We start from the raw sequence: 11,343 nt of genomic DNA on the forward strand, positions 1-11,343 counted from the left end.
CTGTAGAGCTTGAGAGACAGACTGACTATGCTTCTGTGCATTCTCTATGTATGTGTCTATGTGCTATTAGGATATCTAATTGATATATGTGGCATAAATGTTCATGAGCATGCATTTGGGACTTGAAACACTAGACTTACGATATTGAGACTAATCAACTTGATATTATCTGTTTGGTGTGTATAGAAACCAGATGTCGACTCACGGATGCGGTCGCAGGCGAGGCAGAGTTAGAATAGGCAATGCCATTCCTGAACCAACAAGGAATAACCCTGTAGACTTTTTGGCTACCTTGGGAAACATGGCTGTGGCTATGCAGGTGACAGTCGAAGCGCTGGAAAACCAGATGAATAACGGGAACAACGGGAGAATCGGAGAGGAGGGGCCAATGACTCTCGCCTCCTTTCTGAAGGTTCACCCTTTGACCTTTAGGGGGACCTCAAACTCCACTGAAGCGGACAACTAGATTCAAGCTATGGAACGGGCACTGTAGACTCAGCAAGTTCTCGAGGAGTAGTGGGTTGAATTCAGGACTTATTAGTTGCAAGGGGAGGACCAGTACTGATGGCAGGGAACACAACGTATCCTATAGCCAGATATAGCTATGGTACCGTGGAAAGTGTTTCGAATACAGTTCTATAGGAAGTATTTTCCAAGCTGGGTCAGAAATGCCAAGGAACTTGAATTGCTTCAATTGAAACAAAGCCAGATGACTGTTACTAAGTACACTAACAAGTTTGAAGAATTATGCCATTTTTCCCGAATCTGTCAAGGTTCGCCTGAGGATTTCCTTGAATAGAAGTGTATTAAATACGAAGGAGGCCTTTAGAGTGATATTCTGAGCTATGTTGCACTGATGGAGATCAGAGTGTTCTCTGAGCTTGTAAACAAAGCCGAATGGTGGAAGAGTGTGTGAGGAAGACAGCATTAGTGAAAGGAAGTTTGAGGATGCCTTTTTAGAAGGCTCAAGGAAGGAACTTTCCACCGAGGGGTAGAATATTCAAGCGTGGAGGTTTTTTTCCACAACATAATCAGGGTCAAGGCAATTTCAGGAGTCCGAATAACAATGCTAATCAAGGAAGAAGGTGTGGAAAGCAGCCACAGCAAGACTTAAGTTGTCATAGGTGTGGAAAGCATCATCCGGAAATTCCATGCAGAGTAGGATTATGGGTGTGTTTCTTTTGTGGACATCATGGGCACCTAGCATGTAATTGTCCAAAGAAGAAGAAGTATGAGACTGGTAGAGTACAGCAGTCAGGGAGAGTATTCACTACTTTTGCAGCGGGTGCCGAGGGATCTGAGGCCTTGATCAAAGGTAACTGTGAAGTAACTAGTAAAATTTTAAGTGCTTTGTTTGAAACTGGGGCGACGCATTTATTTATAGCATTTGAACGGGCTAGTAAGTTAGGATTGAAGATTGTGGTCTTAGGTTATAATCTAAAGGTGCATAATGCCACTTCTAAAGCCGTTATGACTAGGTTAGGATGTCCACAAGTCTCGTTTTGGGTTCAACAACGTGATTTCGTTCATGATTTGATCTGTTTAACGATGATTGGTCTGGATCTCATTTATGGACTGGATTGGTTATCTAAGAATCATGTTTTGCTTGACTGTTATAAGAAATCAGTGTACTTTATGCCGGAAGGATTGGAAGGGCCGGTTGCGGTGAATAGCTACTATTTGAAATCAGCGCACTTGCATATGCAGACGAGGTAATGCGTTTGCGTGATGGGCGAATTGCACTCCCACGCGTACGCGTGGCCCACTGGTATGCGTGGCCCCTGTTTCAGCAAATATGAATTTTGTATTTTAAAGCTTAATTTCAAACCTCTAAACCTTTATTTTCATTCCTTTGGCCGTAGATCTTATTAGTAAGCCTAGTAATAAGATGGAATTAGGAAATTGTGGTAACTTGGGGGTGAAGCAAGGTTAGAAAAATTGATGAATTATTTATGAAAATGAAAATATTCGGAGTGTATGTGGTGCCATGGCTTTGATGATTGACTGTGCAATGCTTATGAATGTTTGTGAGGCTTATACACTCAATTTTATCTGAGATACGAGTTTTTCTGGATAAAGTACCGTGGCTTGCCACCACATGTTCCAGATTAAGACTCAATACTCTGTTGACCCTATGACGTAAGGGTGACCGGGCACTTATAAATTCCCGGAAAGGTTCCCCCATTGAGCAATTATAGATAAATGAGAAAAATCTATGCATAGACTCTTGGGGATGCACGTCGGGGGACAGTCTAGGGTTTAGCAGCCGAACTTGTAAGGTTGGCTTTATAACCAACAGATGAGACTCATCAGCCATAGGACAGGTATGCATCATATACATATTGTTTGAATTTTTTGTTTGTGCATTAATTGGGATTGTCTAAGAGATTATAATACGCTAATTGTGATACTTGCTATTTTTATTACTTGTACTCTACTTGTGTTTGTCATTGTTTACTTTTCTGTCTGTGCAATTTCATCAGAGTTGGAGGAACGGAGGAAAGGCGAGGAGATTTGAGGATTTTAGTTAAGTTTTAGTTAAGTTTAGAAATCCCTAGAGGACCACCCATTCATGGTTTCTGTTTTAGTTTTTTAAGTTTTATAATCTGAGAGTTGGCGTTCTAGGATTGCCTCTGGAATTTCCAGGACCTTATATCTTATGTACGTGGCACCTTTACCATGCTGAGAACCCCCGGTTCTCATCCCATACGATATTTTTGTTTTTCATATACAGGTCGAGAGGCACCTCACTAGGCGTCTGGAGTTCTGCAGTAAAGTGGATTTTGGGGCTTTATTTTGATATATATTTTATATATGATCATATGTATAGAACTCTCCTGATAACTTGTTTTACTTTTGTAACTCTTAGAGGTGTATGGAGAAGTTGGATTTTATGTATGTATTTTGCATTGTAGGATATATATATATATTCTATTTTAGAGGTCGTAATATCACACCACCTCTGTTTTACGGTTTAAGCGTAAAGCTCTGTGTGGTAAAGTGTTACACCTTGGTGTCGCTTCTGAACTCTTCCTCCAAGTTTTTTCATACTTTCTTAGCTAACGATATTCTTCTTATCCTTGAAAGAATTGTCTTTATCATAGCTTGTTGAAGGAAGCATATAGCAATATAATTTCTTTGTTTCTCTTCCTTCAATTTCTTCAATTCTATAGTAAAAGGTATTTTGCTTGATTATTTGGTATGGTGAACCCTTCGTGAACAACATCCATATGTCTTGTGCTAGTAGAAAGATTTTCATTTGAGAATACCAGTCCTCATAATTGTNTATATATAATAGATAGATTAAGAAGAAAGATTCCACCCCATTAGATGACCAAATGTAGCTCTAATGCCACTATTAGCTTTATGAATTAGTTTAAAATTTATTTTGTGTACATGGACTTAAATGTTATAGAAAGAATAGTAAAGATAGTTTCGATGAAGAAGTAATTTTGATAAATATTTTGAGAAAATTGATAGTTATAATATTAAATCAGTACAAAGACTATTGAGACCTTATGTATTTGTTAGTTGATTATGTAAAACCCGATTAATTTATGGCTAATTAACCAATAAATTAAAATATATTCTAGAAAGTGAGAAATGAGATTTTTATGGTTTTATGTGGTAGAGAAATTCGAAACAAGAATTTTGACACCAATTTTAAAGAAATTGGCCAAGATTTGGCCGAGCAGGCCAAATCGGGCCAACCGGACCCAAGTTGGGCCCAAGGGCTCAGCCAAGCTTTATTAAATGAATGAAAGTAGGCTAGTGAAGAGGGTAACTGGTGGAGGAAGAAAGGGGATGTTGTGCTGACTTATGATGAGTACAATGAATGATGATGGTATGAGTTGCCGATGAGGATGGTAGAGTACTATACATGTCGTGAGCCGAATGGCTGTGTATGTTATGAGTCGAATGGCTAGTTATGAATCATGAACTTAAGCCGGATGATTGAGATGAATGTTGAGTCATGGCTGAGGATAAATGCATGTATAATTCATGATTGAACATAGTAAATGAATAATGAACGAAAAGGTTGGATGTGAGTATGTTTGTTTGCTTTCTCTCTAGTTGTAAGTAGGGGTGTAAGTTATCGAACCGGACCGAAATTTACCGCAAAATCGAACCGAAATTTACAACAACCGAATGAAAAACTGAAAAAATCGGTTTTTTTGGTTTTCTTCGAATTAAACCGATCGGTTTGGTTCGGTTTTCGGTTGGTTCGGCAAGAACCGACCGAACCGAACCGAATAATAGGTTTAGAAATACTCGTTTTTACAAATTTGCCCTCTAACCTAATAACTAAACCCCCAAATCCCTAACTTACCACACCACTCAGTGTAGCTACACACAACCCCCAACACAAAGCTTCAGTAAACTCACTCTCCCTCTTTCTCCTCCATGCCTGAGACTCTGAGAGGATGAGAGCCTGAGAGAGCCAGTGAGCCAGAGAGCTATCGCCATCCTTCAGAGTTCAGTCGCAAGTCATCCATCGTGACTGTGAAGGACGCCGTCGATCTCCATCGCGCCATCTCTAACCGCAGTCTTCACGCCGTCGTCGATCTTCGTCTGATCCATTCTTCTCTGTCGCCGAGCAACAGTCTCTGTTGTCGAACAAACCCTTAGTCCGAGCCCTCTCCTGCAACTCAGTGTCTTCTTCTGAGGTTAGTAACTTGATTTTTTCACAATTTGTTGTAATTTATGAGATGTTCTTGTTGCTGGTCTGTTCTCGTTGCTCTCATAAAAATTCATTGTCACAAGGTTGTTCATGCATGTCTGTTGGTACCTGGTAGAAATTTGGCAACAAAATCGAATCTTTGTGATAAGATTTGCCACTCACATACATACATACATGATACATGATGGAGAAATTTTCATTCTACTACCAAAAGCACGCGTTGCATTTTCTATATATGTTTTTATTTTATTTTATTTTGTTTCGTATCTTATGGTGAATGAATGTGTTTTTTGGCATCTTGGAAGCTGATCTCACAAATAATTTTATTTATGCCAAAAATATTATATGCCAAAAAATCTTGAAATGTATTGAAATGAAGAGCAAGTTAGAGATAATTTATGCCAAAAAGAATATTTAAGAATCCATTAAGATGAAGTTTGAAATGGAGAGAGTCCATGTGATAAATATTTCCTGTAAAAGTTTAGGAAGAATTTATCTTTTTAGTTGTGTTTATCTTTTTCTTTCATAAGAAAAAACAATATATTAGGAACATATAAAAGAATTATAAATTATTAAGTTGTTCGATAAAAATATTCTTTAAATGTTGTTGCTACTTTATCTTTTTAGCCTTTGATTGTTTTTATCTTTATATATTGTTGTTGCTTTAATGACCTAATATGTTGTTGATGTTGCTTTAATACCTAATATGTTGCCGTTGCTTTATTTTGCTTTAATTAATGTGTTTTGAACTTAGTATATTTCATAATTTGTTGCTGTTGCATAAATGCTGGAAAGTGGCTTTTTGAACAAGTTTGAATGCTGATTTCCAATAAAATTGCTGTCTTTGTTGTTCATTGTTATGTATTCATAGTTTATCTTTATAATCTATATTGATTTCTTTGCTTTGTATTTGTAGAAATTGCATTAACCGGAGAAGATGATGATGAGTCTAGTGTGGATTCAGATTAAGCATGATGGCTGTTTTGGTTTTTATTTGGTTTAAAGTGGTTGTTTCACTTTTTAAAGTGTGTTTGTTTTTATTGTTTGCTAGACATTTTTAATTGTCTTTGTTTTATGTTTAATTGTTGGGACAAGTTGAATTTGTATTCAATTTGGATGTCATGTACTCTTGTTATTTTAGTTGATTGACGGTTTTAAATTTTATTTTATGATGATTTAATTCTGATTATTAGGTTTAAAAAAATCGAAAAAACTGACCGAACCAAACTGCTGTTGGTTCGGTTTGGTTCGGTTCGGTTGTCTAGAAAACAGCAAACCGAACGGTTGGTATTGTTGTAAAACCGAACAGGTCGGTTCGGTTGGTTTTCGGTCTAAAACCGAACCAAACCGAACCGATTACACCCCTAGTTGTAAGGGTGACAGGGCACCGATACCCTCTAATGGTAAATGGGTGACAGGGCACAGATACCCTCTAATGGTAAAAAAGCGACATGACACATATACCCTCTAATGGTAAAAATAGCGCTAGGGCGCATATACCCTCTAATAATATTGATGTACAACAGAGAGACTGCATCCGGGTTAGCTACCGGATACGTCGGGTTGGCTTGATAATCGACAGATGAGATTCATCAGCCACTAGGACAGGCATGCTTCATATGCATTATGTATGACTCGTTTGGAATGCCTATTTGATTGCATTATTACTTGCTATTTTCCTAGTTGATATATTCGCTTCCTACTTGTGCATTTTTTTGTTTGATATACTTGTGTTTGCATCTCTACTACTGTTGGCGGTTGGGAGGTTTACAGGATTTGGAGAGGAGATGTTTAGTTAGACTGAAGACCCTTAGTTAGTTGCCTGTTTACGATTCTTATGGATTAGAACTGTTTATACATTTTGATTATAATTTGGAAGTTCTAAGATTGCCTTCGGCTTTCCCAGGACATTACATGTTAGATATTTGGGCACTGTTACCATGCTGAGAACCTCCGGTTCTCACCCATGCGGATTTTGTGGTTTTCAGATGCAAGACGTGAGGTTCCTCGCTGAGGCATGTCGGAGACTTCCTTTTGGCGAAGACCCTTAGTATCATGGGATTTTATTTTGGTTTATATACTTTATATACTTGTTTAGATACTTATATTCTCCACTGTATAAGTATTTTGTATTGACTCCTCTTAGAGGTTATTTCGGAGAAACAGGATTTGTATATTGTCTTTTGGGTTGTCTTTTGGGATTTTCTTACTATATATGTATGTGTACTGTATGCTTGGACCGGTTATCTTCGCAAACCGAGTCCCGAGTCTTGATATACGTATTTTGGCACTCTTTTGTATGTCTCTACGCGTTAGCTTACTCCTTATATGTTCGTTTACGTTATCGATCAGAGAGTTGTACTTTTTGGTTTAAACAGCTTTGATTTACCCCTTTTTCTTCGAAAAACCCTTAGTTATAAACATTCTTGCAATACTATATATACTAGATCTTATTTTTAGAGGGCGTAATGCCTTACCACTTCTGTCTTATGATTTAAGTATAAGACTTTGTGTGGTAGGGTGTTACAAATTACAATAAGTACTATAATGGCCTGTTTTTTAGCCTTACAAGTTAGTTCTAGGTCCTAGATATTAACTTATATATATCTAGATTTTTTTAAATATTATTTTAATTATTTATAGCACTTGAATTATTTATTTAATTTCTAAACTTCTCCATCATAATATTTAATTATTTATTTTTATTAGATAAGAAAATTCCACAAATGTTTAGTAGATTAGTAAATAATATAGTCCGAATTTTCGTATTTTTGTACAACCATTTACCGAATACAACTTCTTTTGTATTGATGGCTAAAAAAAACCTTTTGTGTCCCCTAAAAAAATTTAAGGACAAAAAACTTCAAAAGTTGAAGGTTCATGGCTTATGTTTTAATTTATTTATCCCTTGTTATCTTGAAAGACTGATACTTCAAGATAAAAAAATAAAATAAAAAACTGATATTTTAATTTAGTTCTCAATGTAATAATTCGTAAACATTAAAATAATCAGGACTCAAAAGTTAAGATAAAAAATAAATAAATATCAGAAGTTAATATTTGTTGTTGAGATAAAAAAGATTTTATAATTTGAGAATCAATTTGTTGTCAATAATTTGTTTTAAGATTAAGTTAATTATTTAAGGAATTTTGAAAACGTCCAAAATATAATTTCATTTTAAAGACCAAGTTAATTTTCAATGATGTTTTGCTCATTTGTGTAAGTTTCGGGTTTAACATTTTGTAGTTGACGAATATTTAATATTTAATATACAATAAAGTAAGAATTAGTTTTTTAAAAATTTTAACCTTAAGCTAATTAATTCTTTAAGAAGAGTTGTCTATATATTGTGTTATTCTTTCGGTGAATATTTAACCGTAGCAATATGTTTAACGGTAGTTAAGAATGGTTGCAATATGGTCCTAGAACCACCACAATCTACTAGTAGTATTGTAATACATGAATATATGAAAATTATGTTATTTTAGAGAATAAATCATTTCATCTAAATTTTCACTTGTAACTCTTATCAATTATTCTATATTTATCAGAAATTTTAACAAATCAAATAAAATTTCGTTTTAAAAATTGTTGAATTTTATATGATGAAATGACAAAATATATAATATAATTTATTCACTGTTTGCTATCATAAAAAATTTAATTAATATTTTTTTTAGAAATTAATTAGTTTAAAGTAAAAATTCTAATTAAGGACGTAGTTGTCACTTTAAAATATTATAAACATTGCTCACCAATCTAGAAGGTTGTGCAATATGGTACTACTTTCTAAGAGAGATGCCAGATCCTATACGCATAACTAGTATTGGGAAGTAGTGAAGAAAACATGAACAAAATCAAGGACTGATCTACAAATCCCTTAAACCACAGGAGATGTCTCATAATTCGTGATATCAAAACTAAAATTAACATATGCACAGTACTCCATTTAACACGAGAACCGGACAAGGACAAGGAGGATTGATTAGATGAGATCATGGTGAATGGGCTTCTCATATCGTGATTAGGAGCGGGATCCCAATCCCACAAATTAAAAAGGCCTCAGCAATGAAGCATGAAATGAATCACATCACAGCAAATGAGCATATAGTCCTAATAATTCCACTTCTTTCTTGGTACAGTTTAATGCAAGCCAAGCAATAAGTATAAAGTAAAATTATATAGCTGGAGGTGCAGGTGACATAGTTTCAACTTTCAAGGGCACTTGGGTCCTCCACGCTTGGTCTTCCAGTTGTTGTAGCAGGGGCAGACAGCCTTGTTGCCATAGTAGCCAGGAGGAACACAAAGGCACTTAGCACAACATTTTTGGCAGAAGAACATGCATGGCTTGTGGTACTGTGTCTGCCCACATCTTCTAGCACATTGAGATGGGCACTCTGATGATCCAATCAAATTCACAAGCAATCAAACAACCATTAATTACCATTATTACTTAAAGCAAAATATATTAATTAGATTGTAACTCACGGTAGCTCTTCAGACTCCCGGGACCATAACTACCCTGTAAATTAAATCAATTATTAAAATATATATGACGATATTTGCAGCATTCTTTATTGATCTTGCCATTAAGTTACTAGAAAAGCATTAAATATGTTTTAAGAGCTTCCAAATCAAATGTTTGGATAAAAAAACAACAAAAAAGAGAAGAGATATACTCACACTGTCCAAGTGATACTGAGCAGCCTCTTTTGCCATAACCTGCTGAGATATGAATTGGAGATTTAAAGCAAAATGTTATATACTTGAATTGCATAGTACAAAATAGTAGCTACTGGCTAGAGATCATATATATAACGACTTGACAATATATATATATATATATATGCATTTTCACGGGAGTTATGTTAGGATGGTATAGGGACTAGTAATAACTTCTAACCTTAGCTGAGATCGCGGAAATGGCAATGAGTAGTGCCAGAAGCAGAACAGAGACAAGCTTAGCCTTGGCCATGGCCATTGCACAAGATTGTATCTGAGGAAGCTAACAATTAATAATAAGATGAGGGGTCCTCTAGTTTTAAGAGGCATCAATGGGTTTGGTGCGTTTGGTTTGGTTCAGAGGAAGGTTTTAAAAACCGAACCGATCATTAATCTTTTTAGTTATTAGTTTATATGTTTAACTGATTTAATCACAGTTTAATCGAAATAATTATTTTATATTAAAATAATAAATAAAATATAAATAAATATACTAAAATATAATTATAGTTTAATATGAATTTTTAAATATCATTCAAAATAAAAATATTAAGTTAATATTAAATTTGGTCTCTAAACTTATATCCAGCCTTAATTTAGTTTTTGAAATTTTAATTGTTTTTCTTCAATCCCCAAACTATGAGACCGTGACTCACATTAGTCATTCAAACAATTTATGGCATAAAAACGTTAATGAAGTGCTAACATAGATAACCAAATGTTATGTTAGAACTTGTAAAATAATGTCGTGTTGGTTTTCGTGCTCAAATAGTCCAAAAATGACACCGAATCACTTGCATTTGGAGGAAAAGTTTTAATAAATACTATTAACGATATTTTTTTTTGTTATTTGAGTGCCAAAACAAAAACAACGTTGTTTTACAGAGTCCAACGTGGTATCCGACTTCTATGTTAGTATTCTGTTAATGTTTGTGGGCACAGGATTCGGTGGTCCAGGAACCTTTGGACCACTTAGTGGTCCAAATAGAAAACATGTTTTTAGAGTTTTTTTATCAATTGCTACGTAGTCCTTGAACTAATTTTAATTACAAATCAACCCCATATATTTTATTTAATTATAAAAATAGTTTTTTATTTTATAAATTATTATTTTATCAATTATCTATTATATTTATTAACAATCAAATACAAAAATAATAACCAATTATATCCTCCATTCATCCTAATAATTCTAATTGATTAAATAATTAACTTTGATCTCGTTACGTTCGTCCATGGCTTCTAAATCGTGTTTCCTTGAAATTCAATCGATTGGTTTTTCAAAACAATCGATTGAATGATAACTCAATCGATTGGTTTACACTATATCACAAAACAATCGATTGAAAATTGTAAGGTAGAATGGTAAAAAGTTTATACCAATCGATTGTTTATACTTTCCAATCGAATGAATACCTCAAAACAATCGATTGTTGTTGTTACTCAATCGATTGAATTCACGAAAATAACATGGATTTGCCAAATACAATCAATTGGAAAGTGATGACATTGAAGTTTTAGCCAAATTCAATCGATTGGTAATGTAATACAATCGATTGGAAGGTGATGAAGTTGAATGTTTTGCCAATTTCAATCGATTGGTAATGGTACCCAATCGATTGAAATGAAATTGTACACTGAAAATTTATAAATTCACATTTGCTTCGCATGCTGCAACTAATGCATGTTACATACAAGAAACTAAAAAGCACATAAAATAAAAACAGACAATTAATTACATGATTGTTCTATTTTAAATTTAATCTGTTTGTCCTTTGGTTTTGCGCCACTGAAATAAAATCAAGAAAATAATCCATGTTTAAATCAAACGCAGGACCAAGATGCTCAACATTCATAATACCTAATGAAATAAATTATAATGCATGGATCACAATAAAATAGCAATAATCCAAATAAAGTAGTATCAAATGGGTAGTAG

General features: G+C 34.6%; 2 protein-coding genes across 3 annotated transcripts; one reads left to right on the top strand and one right to left on the bottom strand.

The window, feature by feature from the left end:
* Positions 1-604: 604 nt before the first annotated feature.
* Positions 605-1,716, top strand: LOC127740546 (uncharacterized). Its single transcript, XM_052251584.1, has 2 exons — positions 605-661; positions 1,036-1,716. The coding sequence occupies exons 1-2, from the start codon at positions 605-607 to the stop codon at positions 1,714-1,716; spliced, it is 738 nt and encodes a 245-aa protein (XP_052107544.1).
* Positions 1,717-8,547: 6,831 nt separating this feature from the next.
* Positions 8,548-9,726, bottom strand: LOC107458802 (gibberellin-regulated protein 6). 2 transcript variants are annotated; one of them, XM_016077008.3, is made up of 4 exons: positions 9,586-9,726; positions 9,366-9,404; positions 9,171-9,204; positions 8,548-9,079 (listed from the first exon to the last, which is right to left on the bottom strand). In XM_016077008.3, the coding sequence occupies exons 1-4, from the start codon at positions 9,661-9,663 to the stop codon at positions 8,898-8,900; spliced, it is 333 nt and encodes a 110-aa protein (XP_015932494.1). In that variant the 5' UTR covers positions 9,664-9,726; the 3' UTR covers positions 8,548-8,897. The 2 variants fall into 2 exon arrangements, with proteins under 2 accessions (XP_015932494.1, XP_015932493.1); XM_016077007.3 differs by having other exon boundaries at positions 9,366-9,407; positions 9,586-9,721.
* Between the last annotated feature and the right edge of the window lie 1,617 nt (positions 9,727-11,343).

This window comes from Arachis duranensis, chromosome 7, assembly GCF_000817695.3.
Source record: "Arachis duranensis cultivar V14167 chromosome 7, aradu.V14167.gnm2.J7QH, whole genome shotgun sequence".
Lineage (NCBI taxonomy): Eukaryota > Viridiplantae > Streptophyta > Magnoliopsida > Fabales > Fabaceae > Arachis > Arachis duranensis.